Raw genomic sequence first — 23,530 nt, forward strand, 5'->3', positions numbered from 1 at the left:
AAACGTCGTTCTTCATACCATTGTGAAAAAGCATTAGAAGAAGAAGAAACTTCATACGCTTTAAACGAAACAAGAGCTTTTATGTTTTATTTTTCTCTACAACAATATACACACAAAGAGGTGAGGAAATCGATAGTGAACTCTCCATCCTCGAGATTCAAAGCTAAGATATTTCGCTTACAAGTTAAGACGACAATGACACAAAATCTTTAAAATAAATTAAAAAAAAAAAAGAAAAAAAGAAAAACGTGTTACAATTTTCTTGTTAGAATAGTTGGATAGGAACAGGTACATGGAAGATATATACACATCAGACTCCTATTCCTACCTACAATCTCAACTCTCGTACTCACTTCTAGCATACCACTCTGTTCAGAGTTCAAACAAGCAACAACAAATCTAAGAACTGAAAAATCCAGATAGTTCCGGTGCAACGTATCAACGAACGCAAGGGTGATCATCGTCTTCAAACTCGGAAACTCCTAACATAGCCAAAGCTAGGTGACTCTGCATCTCGCTTTGCGTTTGCTGTAATTGAGAATGACAATCAATGACCAGTCCACTCCCCAGAAAACTAGGCCTCTTCCTCTTGGAAACGATACATTCTTCTTCACCTTTAAGTATTGCCATTATCTCACAAATGCTTGGTCTTCGGGATTCTTCACTCGTTATGGAGGCAGCTGCAGCTTCAATCATCCGTGCTATTTGATTTGAATTTCTCGAAGTGCATTTTATATGTGGATCAAGCAGCTCCTCAATAGCTCCTTTCCCTTTACACAAGAGGGGCTTTGCCTGATTAAAAACGGAAGCTGACACGTGTGAGTTATAACTTGTAGCAACCATACATCGCTCATATTTGAAACAAGAAGTTTTGATGACTTTCATGGTAACACCATACAGAAAGTTTACAGAATGATTTAAGAAATTTGACTTTCAGAAAGTGATGTGGTTGGTAAACATAACCCTCGCTAAGCAAAGTGTCTATCCAAGGGAGTAACTAACCTGATTGAATGAATGAACGTTCTTAAAAAAGTTAATAATACTCTTCTAAGGAGACGTGGGTTAGGCCAATTAGCCAGGATAGTGTGTCTTCCCCTTACACCTGTGTTCGAATCCCACTCCCCATAAATTAGATTAGAATAGAATATCGCTTTGTCAAAGAAGAATAAGCTATTAAAAGAAAAGAAACTATGTGGAGCATGAGAAGCAATCAAGGGCCCATCTATTCACCATCACATAGTAAAAAAGGAGTTCAACTGTTCAAGGCACAAAAAGATGATAGAAAGATGCACCTACCCATAGAACCAAGCTTTCTTCTCCTTGTGGCCTTCTTTCTTCAATCGGCTTCCTACCAGTTATTAATTCCAGCAAGACCACCCCAAAAGCATACACATCAGTTTTATCGGATATTTTCCCATGCTGGAAATACTCAGGAGCCAAGTAACTGCACATGCCATTTAAAAATTGTGCAATGAATAAAAAAAATCTTTATGGAACAAGCAACAGGAAAAAAGTGTTTCTTTATGGTCAAGTTTCCTCAAGATCATACCCAAATGTTCCTTTGACAGTTTTGCAAAGGAAAGGGACGGAAGGTGCGGAAGTCCAAGTGGCTAATCCAAAATCACATAGCTGCAAGCAATGTCGATAAACCGCAGTCAATCGATCAAAAGATTCAGTTTCAAACCAGAACGAAGTCCATAAAATTGCTCTCCATTTACCTTGGCAGTATTCTTGGACGAAAGGAGAATGTTCGAGGGTTTGATATCTCTGTGAACAATACAGCGTTCAGTTCCATTATGCAGATATGCAATTGCCTCAGCAATTCCAATAGCAACCTTGTGCCTTACGAACCAAGGAAGTGTTGCAGAGCCCTTAACTCCCCTCTTTTTCTCTGCAAATGTGTATGTGCCATAAATCACTAAAACCCTTACCAAATTCAAATCAAATTCGATTCAAAAGACCGAAGCAAGAGAACTCACCGTGTAAATGACACTCCAAGCTTCCCCCCGAGACATACTTATAAACCAAAAACAAACCGTCCTCTGGATCGATGCAAAATCCCACAAAAGGTGTTACATTTGGGTGGTGAAGAGAGCTAGAAATCATCAGCTCTCTACAAAATGCGTTAGCAGACTCTTTATCTTCCTTGTCTAATCGCTTGATCGCCACAGCAGTTCTCAAAATCCCAACTCTGCCCCTAAAGACACAGCTCAAAGCTCCTCTCCCCAAAACTCTACCTACCCAGAACAAGAAGTTCCATTACAAACTCACACAATAAAAAGATCAACTTTTGATTCAAACAAAACAAACCCATTTGATTACCTTTCGAAAAATTACGAGTAGCTGCGAGAATTTCACCGTAGCTAAATCTGATCAGTGTGTGAGCCATTGGGGATATGCTCCTCTCCAACCACTCAAATCTCCTCCATTTCATCTCTTTAGCTTTCGATTCAGACAACCCATTTCCCAAATTCACCATTAGAACCGTTGCAGCGGCGGAGGAGCTCAAGTTCATGGATTCCAGCTCGACCTGAGAGCAGAAGCTGAACCTGAAAGAGGAGTGAACCGATTGGGGATCGGCATTTGCCAACTCCGCCCCACACCCGCCGGACTCCGCCAGCAGCCACGCTTTGTTGTGCTCTAAATTTATCTTGTTGTTGTTGTTGTTGCTGTTGCCGACATTGTTGCCGTCGTCATCAAATGGGGTCTTCTGGTTGGTCGTCCTCCGGCGAGGAGGTGGGAGAAAGCAGGCCAGACCAAGCTCCCTGAACATTTTCTTTACAAGGGTTTTGATTCTGTGGTCATTGTAGTAATGGTGATGTATGGCTAAAGAGGAGGAAGCGTATAGAGGAAGAGGAGGAGGAGCATTGGGTGGCTCTCTGGAGTAGGTGAAAGTGCCTTGGGAGTAGCCCATTTTTAAGCAGATCTCAATGAGTAAAAGCACACAATCCCAGAAACAAGAGAGAGACCCACGGAAAAGGTCAAAGCTGCTTTTGCTTGCAGGGTAGGAGAGAATTTCCAAATGAATATGAAAGTGAGTGGAGAGAGAGATGGGGTACCAGAGACAGCAATGTATATATAATAAATGGGTTTTTTGGATTAAAGAAAGGTTGGATTAGAGTGGGCGAAAGCGTAATCTGTGAAAAATATTTGGCAGGAGAAAGATTGACTGACTCAGAGGAGGAAGAAGGAGAGTGGGTGTTCTAAATTTTTTATGGTAATGGGCTCGCTTGCTTACTTTTGGGACTATTTTTCCATTTTCCAAGAAAACCAATGGCAATTATTTTAAGTTGAGGAGAGAAAGCGTGCGTTGATCCCAGAAAAGAAAGGATTCTTCCTGTTCACTCTAGTTTGAACAGCCAAAGTTAGTTGTGGGCTCGAAAAATCGAAAACAAAAAAAAATTGGACAGACTATCGAATTGAAATAAAAAAAGACCGAATTAAACTGAAACTAAAAAGCTGAACTGAACCAAAAACTATTGGTCCGGTCTTAGTTTTAGTGGTTTAAAAACCAAACCGAACCTACATAGATTAACATTTTATTTATTTAGTTATATTGGATATTCAATTTCCATGCTCAATTCTCAATCAACCATTAACCTAATTTCAACTCAAAATTAGTTAAATCCAACTTGACGCCTAAATATGTTGAAAGAAACGTAACCAAACAAGTTGCCTCTTTGAGATCAAAAGTTCGTGCATGTTAACACTTCCTCTTTTACTATTGAACTGTCAATTTTTTTTCTTGTTAACTAGTATAAAATACGGTTTCATAATTAGATTATAACTAAACCTACAAAGTGAAATCCAACCAAACCAAGCTACTATTGGCCCATTGGTAATAATGGCTTGAAAGGGCCAATGAGTAGGGAATGGTAAAATGATTTGTGAAAGGGATGTGATATCCATACGTTCTATTTTACTTCTCACACACCTTTTTAATTTTTGATCGTTAGATCTGATGAATTAAATAAGATCAAGGGACAACACACCCTTTTTTACTTTTCACACACCCTTTGTTGATTTCTATCCCTTGATCTACTTCAATTCATCTGATCCGACGTCCGAAAATTAAAAAGATGTGTGAGAAGTAAAAAGGGGTGTGTGGACATCACACCCCTATCTTTTTTTAGTCATTTAACATATTCAAAGCAATTTATATAAAAATTTATCAAACACTCAGACACTGCTTTTTTTATTAAAAGCACTTTTACAAAAAAAAAAAAAAAAAAAAAAAGTTTACCAAACACTTAACAACTTTATTTTACAGCTGTTTATTCTCACACCCACCACAACAAAAGCAGTTATTTTTTAAAAAACACAGCAATACCAAACTAGTCCTAATTCTTGGTGGCCACTACCATTACACTCTATATATTAAATTACAATGCCATGCAATTTTAACTTAATTACAATACTGCTATTGCATAATAAATTTAATATATTAAGATCCTGTCACTGTAAGATAAAAATATATTAAGTAAATGCATATATCAGAGCCATGTCTTAAATTATTCACTTCTTTCTCCAACATAGTAAAATTTATATTAGGTGAGAGTTGGATTTAGCATCACAATGCATTGCGATCCTGAATTTACATGGTTTAAAGAACCTCCAGATATTATTTTAGATGTTTTTGTTGAAGATAGTACTTAATCTATTATTTATGATTATGTTGGCGCATAATATTTTTTTTCTCTTAAATCGGGTTAAAATATCCGACAATTTTTTTTATTGAGATCCATGTTATACACATTTCTTTCGGTATTGTACTGAGTTTTTTTTTTTGTTACCAATGATTATTGTACTTCAATTTCAAAAAAAATTTGAGGAAGTGGGGCGTGCTCGCTCACTTCGCTCGCTCCACTCATTCTCTCCACTAACTTTTTATTCCACAGTAATGTTCTGATGAATAAATTTGTGAACAAAATTTAATAAACTTAATAATTTAATTATTGCTTAACAGTTTATAAACATATTCATTATCTACTAACTTTTTATTCCAGAGTAATGTTCTGATGAATAAATTTGTGAACAAAATTTAATAAACTAAATCACATTAAACTTAATAATTTAATTATTGCTTAAAAGTTTATAAACATATTCATTATCTACTAGTTACACGTCAATTAATTTGTAGATTTTATCTAGTCAGCTAGCCTTACTCTTTATTTGTTCCATACGTAAAAGCCAGTGTGTGTGCTCGCTCGCTCACTCCACCCACTCTCTCCACTAACGGTCGTTTTCTCTTCACAGTCCTCCACCGCGGCGTCTTTGCCGTCCACCGAGTCCCTCTTCCTCAAACTCCACGAAATCGCCGCTGTCAAGTTTGGCAACTTCAAACTCCTATCTGGAATCTTCTCTCCAATCTACATAGACCTCCGCCTCATCGTATCATACCCCTCCCTCCTCAGCCAAATCTCCCAAACCCTAATCGCCACCGTCCCCTCCTCCACGCGCTACGACCTCATCTGCTGTGTGCCCTACACCACCGCCCTCCCCATCGCCACGTGCAGCACGTGCCACGACCTTCCTATGCTCATGCGCCGCAAGGAGGTCAAGGACTACGGAACCGGAGTCTGCCTCATAATCGAGGACTTGGTTACAAGCGGCGGATCGGTTTTGGAGACGGCTGCGCCCCTACGCGCCGCAGGGCTGAAGGTCCAAGACGCCGTTGTTCTGATCGATCGGGAGCAAGGAGGTAGGGAGAATTTGGAGGAGAACGGGATTCGATTGCACTCGCTGTTTCGGCTGAGCGAGATGGTGAGGGTGTTGAAGGAGAATGGGAAGGTCGCGGAGGAGACGGAGCATTGTTTTGAAGTTTTTGGAGGAGAATCAGAAGGTGGCGGCGCCGCCGGTTGTGCCGACAAACGTAGAGAAAGTTAGGGTTAGGGGTTTGGCGTTTGAGGAGAGAGCGAAGGTGTGGAAGAATCCCACGGGGAAGCTGCTTTTCGAGGTGATGGTGCAGAAGCAGAGCAATCTGTGTGTGGCTGCCGATGTTGGGACTGCCAAGGAGTTGCTCGACATTGCTGAGAAGGTGAGATTTTCTTGGAATTTTTTAATTTTCGCGGAAAATTTATGAAAGCATTTGCTGATTTGAACTGTATCGTTGGAGACAATAAGTTGACCTCTTGATACACGTGGGCGTTACCAAGAAGTTGGACTATGAACTGCCATGCAGGTTTGGAGATAGATGAATGTAACATCATACCCAATTTTTATGAATGAGGATCCTCACCTTACACTTAGTTCTCGTCGAGTACTATTTATATTTAATTTTAAATAAAAATATTTAAAATGATTTATGATCGTACGATGTACGATGAATAAACATGATGTGAGGATCTTCAAGACCCTAACAAAGAGAATCCGAAGAAAATCCTCATTCAATTTTTATGTGAGGATCTTCAAGACCCTAACAAAGAGAATCCGAAGAAAATCCTCATTCAATTTTTATGACATTAATGAAATTTTCAAGTTACTTAGTAACCGTTAGATCTTTGATCAAAGATACAAAGATCAAGATCTAACGGTTAAACATCTCGAAGTATAGAATGGCAGACCAGCATAGAATTTTTTGGATACATATTCGAATTTAGGGAGTAGGGGATAGATGAATCTCTATGATTGTGATGATTACTGATGCTATAATCTATACATTTTAATGCAGGCTGGGCCGGGATATGTTTACTGAAAACCCATGTCGATATATTGCCCGATTTCACTCCAGATTTTGGCTCTAAACTTCGCTCGGTATATCTCTAAACTCGTTTTTTGCAATGTACAACTTGATATTAATTATGATTCATGACTACTGGTTCATATGGATTTTATAATTTCTTGATGGCATTGATATGAATGTTGCTGCATATTGAGATAGTAAATTGTTATCTACTCTTAATTGCCACTTGAGTTTTAGTTAAATCAAGCAAAGCTTCCTTAAATTGTGAAGTTATAGCTGATATGTGCCTTGTCCAATTGAAGATTGCAGAGAAACATAATTTCCTAATTTTCGAAGATCGCAAGTTTGCAGACATTGGTAACACAGTAACAATGCAGTATGAAGGGTGAGGTTCAGGCTCAGGCTCATTTTTTTCTTCTTCTTATTTTTCGCTCTGTTAGTATCATTTCCCTTCCTTTAGCTCCTCGGTTCTTCTGTTTGCAGGGGTATATTCCATATACTCGACTGGGCTGATATTGTCAACTGTCATATAATCTCTGGTCCCGGGATAGTCGACGGACTAAAGTTGAAGGTTTATGCAATTTTGAATTGATGGATCGCTCTGCATTAATTTTGCTCAGATGATTCGTTTTTTTCCTAATTGTTTACTGCTTTTGTACTCTCTCTCTCTCTCGGACCAAGAATGTCTGCCCTCCCACTTACCATCCCCTTCCATCCCCTCCTATTTTTTTTAGCCATTGATTTCATGTTTAGTTAATTTAATGCTCCAAATTTTGTCGTCTCACCAACAACTCCAAACCATCCTTAAACCTTTCCAGCTAGATCTGCAACCTCTGCAAGTGCCTTCCTCCATCTCTCCATCATGTCGGGGGGTTCAGTTTTCTGGTGTCTAGCAAATGCCTCGGCAAAGCTTCCTGCTTCCTCACATGGGACGGATCAAATCAAAATTCAAGCATGTTAGAGCAACTGAAAATTCAAAGAAATTAAACCCAAAAAAATAGAGGGAAAAAGCTCAAAATGGTACCTGGGTTCAGAGGTTGAGGAAAGCTTGGACCTTTGGAGCTGAAACTTGATGAATTAATACTTTTCTAAATTAACAAAAAAAAAAAAAAAATTGGGAATTTGGGATTTTATTTAGGTCAGCGTGTGATGGAGGGAGGAATGGCCTCGCTTTTTGGTAAACCAAACAGCTCGGTTTTGTTTGTAATTTTGCTAATTTGTAAATTAAAATAGATACGGATGGAAAAGAAGATCGAGCCAGTAGAATCGTAAGGAAGAGAATCCTACTCCGGAAGAAACAGTGAGAGATCTCGACGGAGACCAAGGAACACAAGTTTTTCACTTTTCAGTTGTGAATTTTGGGGACTTTTGATCATAAGATCCAGTCAGAATCTATGGAGATTTTTTACAATGGGTAGGGGAACAGTCTACCGGTCTTCTAAGATGTTGATCCGTCCCATGTGAGGAAGCAGATGGGAAGCTTTGTCGAGTCATTTGCTAGACACCGGAAAACTAAACCCTCCGACATGATGGAGGGATGGAAGAAGGCACTTGCAGAGGTTACAGATCTAGCTGGGAAGGTTTAAAGATGGTTTGGAGTTGTTGGTGAGGTGGTAAAATCCGGAGCATTAAATTAACTAAACATGAAATCAATGGTTAGAAAAAGTAGGAGGGGATGGTAAGTAGGAGGGCAGACAATCTTGGTCCCTCTCTCTCTCTCATAGGGTTTGCCACGCGGTAGGGGCCTGTTGCTCCTTGCTGAAATGAGCTCAGCCGGTAACTTTGCAAAGGGAGATTAGACAGCTGCCGCGGTGAAGATTGCGGAGGATCATTCTGATTTTGTGATTGGCTTCATTTCAATTAATCCAGCATCATGGCCAGGGGCACCCGTAAATCCAACTTTCATCCAGGCAACTCCTGGAGTGCAATTAACATGCTTTTGGCCAGCAATATAACACTCTAAACTCCGTAAGTTTACTATATTTCTACTTGCATTTCATATTACCATACTCTTTTATTAGCCAGACTTGTGCCTGAAATTTTTTTTGTTGCAGGTTATCTATGATAGAGGTAGTGACATCATAATTGTGGGCCGTGGAATCATAAAAGCCCCAAACCCTGCTGAGGTCACTCGTGAATATCGTCGTCAAGGCTGGGATGCATACTTGGCTAAATGCAGCAACAGCAGCTAAGATATTTGTATTAGGCTGGCTCCCCTGTTTCACTCATGTTTACATTATTTCTAATTTGCCAAGAGTGAGTGAATTATGATTCACATGAAATGAATGTGTGGTTTTGTGAAACCAGAGGATATGAGGTTTGAGGTATTACTGTCTTTTTGGTAGTTTGAATGGGGAGCCATTACATTCAGAAGAAAATAACTAATATCGTTGTTATCTGAAATGACATCTATCAGTTGACACAGCATAGATGGAATACGAAACTAGTGCAACAATGTCGCAAACATGCATAAGTCTTAAGTATTTCTAACCTACCTGTCGAGCTTTCCACTTTCTCAAAAGTTCATCATACACATTTTCCTTCCTTGCTTGGAAGAGGTTTTGTTTCAGCTTTGACAATGTCGAAAACTCCAATTTGATTCCTCTTGCAATCATATCCTCTGTGTGCTTGACTGCTTCTGGTACCTATTCAGACCACGAAGCCCTACCACCAACAAATTCCCGGTATCCTCCAAGTCGGAATGGTAATTCTCTATCATGCACTTCCAAACTTTTATAGCAAAGTAAGGGTCCCCAAAATCCAAGAAAATCCTTACTGCTGTGCCACAATTAGCAAGCTCTGGAACACACTCATTTTTAACCATCTTAGTAAACAATGCCGAAGCCTCCTTTAACTTCCTATCCTTGATTAAAAACTTAAAACACCATGTTATATTTGTGAATTCGGGAACGCCCCATCGTACACCATCTCATCCAACATCCTTTTCGCTAAATCTACATTGCCATCATGACAATGTAAAGAAATCACTGTACTATACATACTTGTATCAGGTCGGAATCCAATTCTCTTTGTCATTGCCTGCCAAAGAGTGTCAGCTCCCCAAGCATCGCCCTTCTTGACACACTTATCGAGTGCAAGCCTGAAAAAATTGATCCCCGGATAACACCTCCTATCTTCTAAGGTCTCAAAGAACTTCACCACCTTGCAGATCCCATCAGGTCCCTTAAGCAAAGTATTCAAGAACGAATCATAAGCCGGCACATTTTTTGGATCCTAACCAATCTCAATCACCATCTCAGAAAAAACCTGCCTAGCACAATCTACGCTGCCTTCATTTTCCAAACCCTCCAACAAAATGGTGTAAGTATCGGGGTCCGGCGTAATACTAACCTTGGCAACGCGCAAAAACTCAACGGCATCAACGGCCTTGCCATCTCTGCAGATTGCACTCAAAGGTGAATTCAAGGCCACAATGTCCCTAGGACAACCATACTGGCTCATACACTCAAAAGTCGAAATAGCCTCTTTAACACGACTGGCAACTACGTAACTACTAAAAACAGAAGCAAAAATGGCCAAAGAGAGTAACCTTTCTTTCGCCATGACACTGATGGCGTCCCACATTGCATCAAAGAAGCAATTCTTGCCCAAAAGATCAACAACCAAGTTCCAAGCATAGGGGGTGTGCAAGTCATTCAGCTGGCGACCGGCCCACCGAAAGAACTTCACGGATGGGCTCGGGTACCCGTAGGACAGTTTGAGCACCTCTTCAACATCTTCTTGGGTCACTCTAACACCAGTCTCCTCCAACCGTTCCTCAACAGAAATGGTGCGGGTTTTCGCCAATATTTCGCAGAGAAGCTTGATTTTCGGAGGCAAATCTGGAGTGTCGAGGTACGAGGCGAAGGTTGGGCGTTTTGCTACTGGGGTTTGGGGATGTGGGGTCGGCAAAAGAGCTGCGGCTGAAGAATTGTGGGTTTTGTGAACAGGGGTTGGGGGATTCTGTGAATTGGGTTGGAAGAAGAATGCAGTTTCTTAGAGGGCTGGCGTTTATGGTGATTTGGGTTTGGAGAAGAGGGATTGTGGGGAGGTGGGTAGCCATGGCGTCGTTTATTGCTGGTTCTTCTGGCCATATGAATATTCGTAAGAGAAACTCAAAGGAGAGAAATTAACAAAGCTTCAGGAACCTAGATTTGCATCCGAAAACAGACGCCGGTGGTGGAGCGAAGGACGGTATCCCTTCCTGTCGGAAAATCGATGGCAAAAAGGGAAGGTAAAAATCTCTTTGAATAGATTCTCACGTGCGCAAATCAATTTTACTTGTGTACCTTGAACCAGGATCCTTGCCGGATCCATTTCCTAGTGATCCTAGGGATCACGTAATCGTGTCCGTTCACCGTATATCATACGTTCATAAATTGTTTAAAATTTAAAATTCAAATATAAATAATACCTAACGAAAACTGACTGCACGATATACGATAAACGAACACGATTGCGTGATCCCTAGGATCCCTAGGGAATGGATTCCGTAAGGATCCTGGTTCGTGTAGCTTCAGCGTTTGGGTGCTTTTAATTGGCCCTAGCATAATTTAATCTATTTAATTTAAAATAAGTATTTCTCTTTGTTTGTAGATGAGAAGTTTTAGATTCAATTATTGTTATAGATCAATTTGAACAATATTATTGTTAGCCCATTATGAAGTTAAGTTCACCTCCTCTTAGTGTAAATAATATCGTTTGTTAGAATATATATAATCAAGGCTAGTTATTTATTGCCTTAGTTATGTTAATAAATAGTCCGGCAATTGGTATTAACAATTTTTTTAACCCATTTTATCACTAGATCTTTAGTTAGCAACATCATGTGGTTACAAATGTAATGTAAGGAGATGACTAGCAATTGGTTAAATAAGTGCATGTGGGGTGAAGAAATTGGTTAAATAAGTGCATGTGGAGAGATCTTCAATTAACCAATTTCGTAAGGAGACGACTAGCAACATGGCGACGAAAGAGGGGAAGAACAATTAGCAAGTCAAATAAGTGCATTTAACGCATTAAATGCAAAGTGACAATTTCGAAATAAAAGAAATTGAAAACTTAGAAAATGGCCTATATAAGGAGGAGAACAACCCCTTAGAGGCATAGAACGAATTACGAGGGAAAATCTTACTGTTCTAGGTAAGCGCTATTTATAACTCTCCATTAATCTAAAGAAACTCAATGGACGGAGCCCAATTTTAAGAATTGAACCATTTAAACCTTGTGTTATTTCTATTCATTAAAAAAAAATTTCAATTGAACTATTTTATCTTACAAGTAAGAGAAAATTGTAGCAATAGTCCCGTAACTTTTACTCAATTGGAGCAAAAGTCTCTCAATTAAAAATTCATTACCATTGGTCTCTCAACTCATTAAAACATGTAATTATGATCCCTCAACTAAAAATCTATTACCATTGATCTCTCAACTTTAATCCAACTAGAGCAATGGTCCCTCAACTTTAACCCAATTGGAGCAATAGTCTTTCAACTTTAACCTAATTGTAGCAATGTTCCTTCCAATATAACTCATTTTGACAAAATTCTAAGGAATTTGACAAAAATTACCATAGCTACATATTTTGATGAGTTGAGGGACCAGTTGTAATGAATTTTTAGTTGAGTAACTATTGCTCAAATTTGATTAAAGTTGAGAGATCATTGCTACAATTTACTCTACAAATAATGATAGATGGTGAAAAAGTTAGTAATTTTGTAATACTACAGGGGCTAGGCTTGGAAATCGTGGTGTCTTGGTCATTTTGGTTGATTGTTTCCTCCCATTTATGTTGTTTTGGGTTTCCGACTCCCTTTCCCTCTCTTCTTGGATCGGAAATAGCCGTAAGAAAAATTACAGGAAGGATATCTCTTATCTATCAAATTTTTTTTTTATTTTTCTATGAGTTTATCCACATTTTCAACTTTTAATATTAAGCAATTTGTTGTATTAATTTTCTTAGATATTTATTGTCATCAGCACTCTAATTTCGTTAAATTTTCTCTATTTTAAGTCTGAAATAACCCTAAACACATACTTATATTAGATGAAAATTTTAAAGAAGTTGGAGAAAGATGCAAACTAATAATTTTAGAAAGTTGATAACTTGATATGACAACTCCTTTAAAATATTATTTTATATAACAAATTAAAAAATGTAAAAGTTTATATGACATTGTTAACGCTTAACTGCTGAAGTTAACAAAAGTTCAATGGATCACGTGTCTATCATTGATGGGCTTGGGCTCCTAAAAAATATTTTTAAAATTTCCCCCGAAATAAGTAAACAGAACCACCGTAACAGAAAACTCGTTTCAGAACCCCCAAAAATTGAAGCAGAAGCTTCTTACACCTGTGGAAATGGCGGCTTCCGATTCCAATGTCCCTCAGCGCCAATCGCAGCCCTCAAACCAACCTCCACCACAAAACCCGACTCCGACTCCGACTCCGGTTCAGCATCCGGCTTCTTCTGCTTCTCCATCAGCTTCTTCTTCCAAGAGTAAGTCCTACATCTTTCTACCTAATTTTCTGTATATTTCACCCAAAAGATTATAGAAACGGTTATGTCTGGTTTTGGAGAACGAACTAGTTTTGTTGTGGTTTTCCTTTCGTTCTGTATCTATTCGCGGTAATCATGAGGTGGGATATCGCCGCCGGGATTTAATTGAGAGAATCTCTTTGGGTGTGTGGATTCCAATCAAAATTATAAATTGTGTAGCTCTAACTTTTTTCTACTTTAGTGTGATTTTATTTTTAATCTGAGAAATGAAATTTAGCTCACAATTCTGTAAACTATCACCTTTGTTTATAATGGTTTTGAACTTGCAAAAGATTGAATCTTTGGTAGTTCTTATACATTTGAGTTCATATCGGCTTACCAGGTCACCTGACGCACAAAAATCAGCTGCATGAATATGCCCAGCGATCAGGCATTTCGCCTCCTGTTTATCGGACTGTTAATGAAGGAATGATAAATAGACCAGTCTTTAGGTCTGCTGTGTTGGTTGGTGGAGTTTGCTATACTTCACCCGACACATTTCCTGGGCGAAAAGCTGCTGAACAAGATGCAGCGAGACTTGCCATGATTAGTTTAACAGAGAAGATAAAGGATGAAGTTCGTCCTATTCCTCCTATTCCTTCTGTTACTCCTGTTCATGAGGTTCAGTTTTCTATGCTCAAAGTTTCTGTTTGGGTACACATTTTTTGTTTTAACATAATATATGAATTGTTCAAAAACTTGTTTTTTCAGATTAGCTTGCAACTCTTTTTGGGGGCATCATCGCTATCTAAATGAAATATTTGCTTGCTTGTTTTACACTTTGCATTTTACCATGCAATATAGAAAGGAATGGAAGATGTTAAATTTCACTACATTCCATTGGTTATTTTCAGGATCTGATGTTGTACAAGATGATGCTGAATGAATATAGAACGAAGAGGAATATTGAACCACCTACATACCACACTTTTCAGGGAAAAACGAAGGTTCCATTTTTTGTATCTTCTTTGGTTTTCAATGGTGTGACTTTTACAGGGGAAGTTGCAAAAAGAAAGAAAGAGGCTGAACAGTTGGCGGCTCGTGCTGTTGTCCAATCGCTTCTAGGTATTGTTTTTACTATTTTAATTATACATATTTGTTTAAAGTAACTTATAACTTATTTGTGAGTTAATGTGGTGCATGCACTTATTTTCTTGTGGCTGACTAATTGAAGATAAATTCAGGTGATTCTGAATCAGCGCCCATTATGTTGGAGATCCTTAGGTCTAAAAACAAACTTGCACATAAGAGTAAGGAGCCAGCCGGTTCTCATGCCAGTCTTGCTACTTCAGCAGTAAACGCAGGTCAAAGTTATGTAATCTCGACTGACACTCCAATAGCTGCTGCACCTGAGGCATCTTTGGGAATGCATCCTCCACACCATGAATTTATCAAACGGAAGCGAGAGGAACCAGCTTCTCAAGCAACCCCCCAGCTTCCCATAACTTCGTTGGCTGCTGCTCCAACTTCTTTGTCAACTGCCCCAACTTCCTTGGTTGCTGCTCCAACTTCCTTGCCCCCTACTCCAACTTCTTTGGGCGTCTCTCCAACGTCTTGTGCTGTTCTTCCAGCTTCCAAAAAGCGGCGTAAGAACATAAAGGCTGAAAAGAACTTGCAGAATAATGCCCAGTAAGTTATAGCTTATTGTTATTTTTTTATTTCTCTGTTTTTTTTTTTTGTTTATATTTTGACCTGTGCTTTCAGTCACAATAATAATTTAACATTTTTTATATTCTCATGAAGACTAAATAATTATCTGAGCAATATGAAACTTCCTATTGCTGGAGTATATGTATGCACATGTTGCTTTTCGATTTGAAGGATTTTGGGTATAAGGCAATATATTCCTTTGCTTTTGTTTTCCACAGTACCATGTTTAAGTTTTTTGTATTCCTTAATTTGCCATGCTAAGTAGTCATAAGCTAATATACCTGCTAGATTGTTTTGTTTTCCGATTTTTCACAGTTACTTAAAATTAGTCTGTGCATATGGAAAACTAATCAACCAAAAGATGTACTTGATTGAGCAGGGAAATATACTATGAAATTAGTTGCCACTCGGTGGAATTCGTTTTTCTCCATTCTACATATTGCTTTCGAATCTTGTTCCTCTCTTGGATTCTTATAGAGGTGAAGGGGTAACAATGGGTTTCCTTTAGTATATCAATCATCTATAAAAAGGTTCTCAATCTTCAACTTGATTTAAAATCGAAACAAAAACTTGTTTGTGATTGTGTAGTGTTTCTCGGTTTCCAGGTGAGGGGAAGGTATATGTATGTATACCATGGATTCCTGTGAAGTTATATAAGTATAATAACTCTTGCTTGGCTTTCGTTTATAAATTATGGTAAATCCGATTTGCGAAAACTGTGTGTTTAATTGTTGTATTCACTAGCTTAATTGAACTGTATTCTAAAAATTGCAGTTTGCCAGTTGGTAAGTTGAACTTGAATCAACGAGCATCTTGTTCAGTGTCGCAATGAATACGATAACCGCGTGGTATTTATTGCAAGGTGTAGGTCAGGCTCTTATGTATTTAGATTTTGTTGGACATTTAGACTGCTTCTGCAGGATAAGACATTGCGGTCGCATGCTAGGAAATTGGAAATGGTTCGACTCGGATGTATGTTTCTCTCTCTTTGTATGGTAAAAATTTCCTTTACATTGCCATCGACGTCTTATATCTTATGCTTTTAGTTGGAACTGGATTCTGATTCAAAATTTGCTTAAAAAGATAGGACTTTAGCGAGCTTCCATCAATTACAAAATTACCAATTGCCAAGTTATTTTGGCTTTGTAATAAAACAGAATAAGGATTCGAAATCAGACTATTGCGTGGAAGTTTTATAGATTCTTTACTTCTATTAACATCAAACAAAGGTTATATATTTTTTTTGAGAGATTTTGTGCGACGAATGTTAATTTTTGTCTCGCAATGCCTTCTTGAGAGACGAACTTCAAGATCCTTCGTGCAAGGAATTTTTTTTTACTAGTGTGTTTAAATGATCAAGGATTGATGTACAAGAAAGGTTTTGGCCAGTCTTACCAAAAACATTTTGGTCGTCGAGTGTTTCTACAAATATCCTAGGTAGTGGGTGTACGAGAAGGATAATACTTGCATCCTCTTATGCGGGAAGTTCACATATCTTACCCTTTACGAATAAGGTATCTACACCATATAAAATTTATAGATGGAATTGTTCAATTTTCATCTTCATTTGAAAATCACATTTACGAAAAATCATTTGAAATAGTGATCGTTTATTCATCCAAATATATGACTTATTCATGATGAACCGTTTATTTATTAATACATTTTGCTAACTAAAAAACATTTTACTTGGATAATTTCTAATAGTGATCTTCAAATAAAGAATCAGAACTTGTGGGCATCTGTATCGTGTTTGGGTCCAATTTTGTATTTTGAAATTTAAGCTCTCCTCCTCTTTTTCATATGCATGACTCTCATTTAATTTCTCCTTTCCTCTTTAATTCGAGTCGTGTTCAGCTTAGTCCACTCATTCACTTTTTAGTATAAATAATATCGTATGTATTATCCCCATAATGTTCACCTTAGCTACTGTAAAAAAATTAAAAATTATTATTTCCCCATTTTTGATCGTCCGAACTTATACTCAAAACGGAACTGCAGCCAAACAAAATAATAGAAGTGGATCAACCAAGCAGCTAAATTCTATAAAAGAAATCATTATTATTGTCCAAGACCATACTTATTAATAGACAGAATTATTATTTATTTACTAAATAGAAAATGGGCCCCATACTTAATAATAAAACACTAGAAAAAGTCCACATACTGTGAAGATTTTTGTTGCCTTTGGAAAAAGTAGAAATCGTGCCCCAATTCACATGGAAATTGAAATTGGATGAAAGGAGTCGGTAGGAAATTCCATTCACGTACGATATAATTTCTTATTAGTTGGCAAAGCTAGTTAACACTAATTACGCAACCACTTGAAAAAATCAACTTGGTAAGTTATAGGTCTTTTCTCCCCCTTGATTGAATGACTCTAGTAGTCATGCTAATCTGACCATAGTCACGAAGAATGGCTGCATAATTCATATATATATATATATGTGTGTGTGTGTATGTATATATATAAGCCTCTTGCATGCATATTTCATACTTGGCATCTTTGTTGGATAAATAATCCGTAGATCAAAGATCAACCAAACTGAATTGAACAGTCTCTATTCAAACCCTAGTTCATATATTAATTAGCTCGAAGTAGATATCCATTACGCGACAACGTCATAACATTACCTTCTTTCTTCTCTATTTGGATGCGTTGCCACATAAGCTAGGTTTTTAGAATAGTTTGTTACAACTTACATGCAATAAACAGCAATTGTTGTATACATGTTTTGTTGATTAATTAATGTGAAATCTTCTGTTCATTTCTCTCCCTCCCTGCGATTCTCTCGAGTTTCTTCATCTTTCTTCACCTGCTATCATACAATCTCTCTGTAATTCAGTTTGTTAGGACTTTTCACCCGTCTCTCTCTTCCTTGTGCTTTCATCTTCCTCACAACATTGGCCACCACCACATAAATGATAGAGGATGACGACGAAGACAACGAAAATTTGAATTGGCAATGACGCTTGTCATAATTGTTGGGACTTGGTGGTATCGGTAAAACAGGTAAGACTATAAGTTTGTTGCTTTCAATTTGGCGAGAAATTTTGTTGCTAAATTAGGGTATAAACATCATTAGCTAATATCTGGTTTTTGAATTTGTATACAAAGGAAATTATGAAAGATAATACAACTATAAATGTAATTAGCCATGTACAAAATTCTTAAAATGTTCGTGTTCCACAGTGAATTGGAAAATAAAGTGGAAAATGAAATAGAACACCAAAAATGTGCGGATATTGTCATTTGTGAAAATGGTTACCAACAAAGCATATAGATCATTGTTGCAATCAAATTTGCACATCGTCGCAGATGATGAAGGCATAAATTCGAGCAACCTGCAAAAATCATAATCACACAACAATGTTGTTAATGAATTAAAAAATAACGGAACTTTCTTAGGTGGCAGGATGGGGCTTTAATTTTCTTTTCTTCCCTAGGCGTACATGGTTCGAAATTATATATTATAATATTATAATATTTAATTTTTGTGTGAATGAAAATAATAGTCAAGTATTTGGATTGAATTCAAATTCAATTGCATGAGTGCATCTGTTCGTTGGAACTTAATTCAACCGTTACAATGTTTCAAAACAGGTGGCTGGAGTTCTATATAAACTCAACCATCCCACTCGTCTAAATAAAATAAAAATAGTAAAGTTTTCTCCATGGTCTTTTATTCTTTATTGTCAAAGTCTCCGGAGATTAAAGTGCTTCGACTTTGAATTATAAATTGTTGAATCATGGAAGACGAACGCAGGCAAAATTCTATATTTAGGACATTGCATTTATGCAAACGTCCAAGTTTGTAAGCATACTTCTTACTTTCTCTATTGTCTACATTGATATACTTCTTACTTTCTCTGTTCTCTACATTGATTTTATACACATTTATTGATGTAGTATATTCAGTTTGTGAATTTTATAGTTATTCTTATCAGAATTTATATTGTTATTTTCATATTTTCTAATAGGGAGACTTTGGATGCGGTCCTTGGTTAGAAATATTCTTTGATTGAAACCTTGTTGGTTTTTTATTTTTGATCGAGATCCCTGAAATCAATGTGAGAATTTATTTCTACGTACATTGCTATATGTTTTAAATTAAAAATTAGAAATTTTAGTTGTTTATATAAATGAGATTTTAAATAAAAAACCATAATTTGTGGGATTAAAAATATTAAAATATAAATATACAAATGTGTGTGATTATATATATAAACATGGGTACATTCTTCAAAATCACAACAACAAAAAAAAGAAGATCTTAGGCTTAATAACATTAGCAAATTTCTTCGATTAAACTTGACATGGATACATTTTAAAATCAAAGAAAAAATAATGTACCCATATAAGTTTAAAAATGGATTAAAAAAAATTGAATAGATTATATATATATATATATATAAAAAAAAAAAGGGGTACATTCTACATATAACAAAATAAAAAGTTTTACATGAATAGGTACATATAATTAGCATGGGTACATTTAGCAAAAATAAAAAGTACAAATAAAAAAAATATATGGGTACGAATACAAATAAACATTAAAAAATATGGGCACAAAAAGAAATTAATATATTGTCACATCCCGGCCCGGGTGAGACCACTTCCCGAGCCCGCTCCACCTCCGTAGCACGATATTGTCCGCTTTGGGCCCCGACCACGCCCTCACGGTTTTGTTTCTGGGAACTCACACGAGAACTTCCCGATGGGTCACCCATCGGGGGAATGCTCTCGCGCGCTACTCGCTTAACTTCGGAGTTCCTACGGAACCCGAAGTCAGTGAGCTCCCAAAATGCCTCGTGCTAGGTAGAGATGTGAATATACATTTAAGGATCACTCCCCTGGGCGATGTGGGATGTTACATATATGGGTACAAATTAAAAAAGAATTACAAATTAAAAATGGGTACAAGCCAAAACTAAAAATATATGATAAAAAATTTAGTTATAAATATAAATATACTAATTGTAACATTTTTAACATTAAATGAATATATTTAGAAATAAAAAAATATTTTATTATTGAAATAATTATTGATGTTATTAATACCCAAAAACTTTGATCAAAAATTGAAAAGGAATAGCATTTTAATCAATGGAATAGCAAAAAGAATGATAAGAACCTAATTTCTCCTTTCTAATATTGCTGCAGCAAACATATCATTTTCTGATGGCGATGGGAACAATTCACGAAAAAAATGATTTGTGGTGAGATTAGTGGTGGGATTGAGGAGATACAAAGAAGGGGATTATATAGGGGCACCTTTGAGATTTTCTCAAATGAAAAGAGTGTTAATTCATTCATTATTAGGATTGAATTCTAAAAATATGACATTTGTCAAAAATAAGGAAAATTAGGGGAGTTGTTTGGCAGTGTCTATAGTATTTAGTCATAAAGCATGAATTATAGTATGTTATATCTCGCCTTATTACTTATATGTTCTTTTTGTCTCACATCAGTCTCAGGTATCCTGCACTTTATGGGGTGGGTCTGAGACATGGTTCTTCACTACATAATTTTTATCATGTGTCATATGATTTTGGCCTACTAGTTAGATTAGGACTTATGTTCGCTATTATGCATTATTAAGTGGAGACCAAGTTTGAGTATATAAATACGGCAATTGTTCTACAAATTCTTCATGCAAAGATTTGGTGAGTTCTATTGTTGCATAACTTTGATTTACGGTGGCAATCAAGTTTTAAACTTATCGGTTAATTCAGGATTTCAATTATTTTGAATTGCATGAGAGTTCGGTTTAGAATTGTGCTTAAATTTAGTAATACGAGCTGTTTGAGTCATGTGATTTGCTCCACCTTAAATTAGATTATTACTTTTGTTGTTACCGAAGTTTTTGATATACTGTTCAAATTTATCTTATAAATATTATTTCCTATCAAGAAATAAAGATAAGATAGACGGGACTAGTTTATTCTTTAGCCAAAAATTGGGACCACCTCTTGTGCTAACATATAATTAAGAATGATTGATTAGGAACTTAAACTGCCAGATGGATTCAATATATAGTCTTCTTCTTAGAGGTTCTGGAATTAGGACGGATTTACTCATAATTTCAAGTGAGTATGAACCAGCAAGGACATAAGGGGAATGGCATTAAAATAAATCTTAAGATTAATTGGTTAGAGAGTTTATGATCTGTTGTGTAATAAAGAGAGATTGATTCGGACCAAAAAGAAATTTTGGTGTATGGACCGTGTTTCTGATAAATTTTCTTTTACAATAAAGATAATTTTTTAGTGTGTCGAAAACACGATTACACCAAATACCTGCATACTGAAATATCTCTCCAAGGCAAGGAAAGGGTCAACACAATCTCCTTGAGACAAGGAATATTTCTCTTGTTTCGATGCCAGCTTTGGGTTTCCCTATTCCTCCCCCATTATCTCTGTCAAAGACACAACATATGCATGTGGATGATGACCTTCCATGAGTTTTTATGTTTAACAAGCAGCAAATGGTTCAGTGCACGAAAATATTCTTTACATATTTGACTTCAGAAAATGCTTTATTTAATTTTCTCGCTAACTTGTATCGAGATGTAGAAAACAGACTACACCCTCACTTAATCAGTCTGTTTGTAACTAAAATATGTCGTTATTGTTAAACGAGACTTAAAACGTTTAATTCAAATTTTGCAGCAAAAGTTTAGAAATTTTTTTGGCGAATCCAGTCTCTTCTATTAAATATTTGGCGTTTATCGTAACAAAATTTATGAAATACAATTTTAACATACCTATAAATATGCCAGCATACGATTTTTTTACTTTAGATTATAAAAATGATTACGTATGTATTTGATTATGTTATTTTTCTAAAAAAGTTATACCTATTTTTATTTTTGATATGTGATTTAAAGATCCTCTATACTTCGTAACTTTCTCAAGGTTCATAAACAAAAGTAATTGGTTTATTAGTATTATTCCACAGTGGGGAGATTTTTCCGTGAACCAGGAAAACGGGTGGATATGCCACATGTTATTATAAAATGTAGAGGGACTTGAAAAAAAACTTCCCTCCAATTGTTAAGAACATTATGGTGTACCGCTTTGTATTTCAGACACACAGAAAAATTTCTCGTCATACAGATACCATACAATACATACATTCATAAAAAGAAATGTCGTGTATTCTTGTTAGTACACATACATTTTGGTCTGCCTGCAAAGTTCTATACTCTCATACTGTTTTCATGTGGTTTGTAATAATGGACGTGGATTATCCAACATTATATTAAATGGAAATGAGATTATAGAGCGCTAAATAACAATTTTAAATATTCTACCATGTGTTATATTAATTATCTCCAAATTCCATGACAATGGGACTTTAGCTTACACATGCATCAAAGCCGAACTTTAACTACGTAACTTGGGTTGGGCATGCTTTTTCTCAAGCCTAGGAACACATTATTGATTATTTCTTTCGTTTAAGTTACTATTAGTAGTGAGCCATTGATCCGACTTTAAAATTTTAACAAATAATGACATGAGGGTTTTCATTCACGTCCCCTAAACTTAAACATGAGAGTTACATTACTTTTTCAAATTACTCATTCCACGAACCAAATTAACAACCTCTTGTCTCCCATCAAATATGATATTTTTGATAATTTGTCTTAACGAGTCTAGAAGGTTTTCAAACTTTCAAGTTGTAAATTGATCTTCATAATTGAATATGTGTGTGTGTGTGTGTGTGTGTGTGTGTGTCTATAACAAGAATGTATTATTATGTATAAAAATAGAAATAGAATGAAAAATAGTATTAAAATAAATAAAATACAGCCGGAACCCACGTGCCGATGAGATAGAAGGGAAAGCTGATAGGAAGCTACGTTGAAGTGGTCCAGGTTCCGGAAGATGATGAGAGACTATGAATTCTCTGGGAATCTCAGCGACGTGGGGTGGCGACAGATCCGGCGACCCTTCTGCTGCATGCATGCTTTTCCTCCAGTATAATTATCATCTTCTTCGATATGGGATATAATCTTCTCCCTATCTAATTTCTCACTTCCGCCAGCTAACATTCCCAATACAAAAATAATTATTATTTTATAATCTCCAACAATATTAGTTTTTTCTTTTTTCTTTGAGTAATACGGCACTTACTAAATTTTTTATAACACATGTGGGTCTCATCTATATTAGATAAATAATACAAATATAGTATGAAAAATGTGGTTAGATTAGCTACACTTGGATGTCGAAGGTGTTCTGGGATGATCTCGTAGTTCCTACAGGTGGAGACGATGGTGTCGTTCCATGAATTTTTCTTCCTTTTACCGCATTTCGCTCAAAGGGTTAAAGGGAGATAGTGCATCAAGCTGTTAGTAAGGGAGAGTTGTCGACTCCACTACGGTCCGAGTACGTTCCATACTAGATCTAACCAACTGCCCATCCTACCTCCTCCACGTTATTGTTCTCAAAGAAGATGGATATTTTGCAATAAGGGAGGAGGATTAGGCTAGGCTATACAACAGATCAGAGAATGACTAAGTATCGATCAAATACAATACAATTATAATACATCATTGTCATTCATGTGAACTGAACTTGAGACCTCCAAGGTGACAATGACTAAGTATCAATCGAATACAACACATATATAATACGTCATTGGCATCCATGTG

At 36.7% G+C, this 23,530-nt stretch overlaps 2 protein-coding genes and 2 pseudogenes across 2 annotated transcripts; 2 read left to right on the forward strand and 2 right to left on the reverse strand.

Moving 5' to 3' along the window:
• Positions 1–230: 230 nt before the first annotated feature.
• LOC103927247 (probable serine/threonine-protein kinase PBL7) lies at positions 231–3,473 on the reverse strand. The gene is made up of 6 exons (XM_009336141.3): positions 2,323–3,473; positions 1,980–2,237; positions 1,719–1,891; positions 1,550–1,629; positions 1,297–1,444; positions 231–792 (listed from the first exon to the last, which is right to left on the reverse strand). The coding sequence occupies exons 1-6, from the start codon at positions 2,912–2,914 to the stop codon at positions 439–441; spliced, it is 1,605 nt and encodes a 534-aa protein (XP_009334416.3). The 5' UTR covers positions 2,915–3,473; the 3' UTR covers positions 231–438.
• A 1,714-nt stretch (positions 3,474–5,187) lies between these two features.
• Positions 5,188–9,085, forward strand: LOC103927284 (annotated as a pseudogene).
• Positions 9,086–9,168: 83 nt separating this feature from the next.
• Positions 9,169–11,082, reverse strand: LOC103927282 (annotated as a pseudogene).
• Positions 11,083–12,972: 1,890 nt separating this feature from the next.
• On the forward strand, positions 12,973–16,068 carry LOC103927245 (double-stranded RNA-binding protein 4). The gene is made up of 5 exons (XM_048574346.1): positions 12,973–13,181; positions 13,564–13,841; positions 14,075–14,285; positions 14,405–14,849; positions 15,645–16,068. The coding sequence occupies exons 1-5, from the start codon at positions 13,043–13,045 to the stop codon at positions 15,700–15,702; spliced, it is 1,131 nt and encodes a 376-aa protein (XP_048430303.1). The 5' UTR covers positions 12,973–13,042; the 3' UTR covers positions 15,703–16,068.
• Positions 16,069–23,530: the final 7,462 nt, after the last annotated feature.

Source organism: the organism of the source record quoted next, unplaced genomic scaffold (genome assembly GCF_019419815.1).
Source record: "Pyrus x bretschneideri cultivar Hongxiangsu unplaced genomic scaffold, Pyrus_bretschneideri_v1 Contig71, whole genome shotgun sequence".
NCBI classification, from domain to species: Eukaryota; Viridiplantae; Streptophyta; class Magnoliopsida; order Rosales; family Rosaceae; genus Pyrus; species Pyrus x bretschneideri.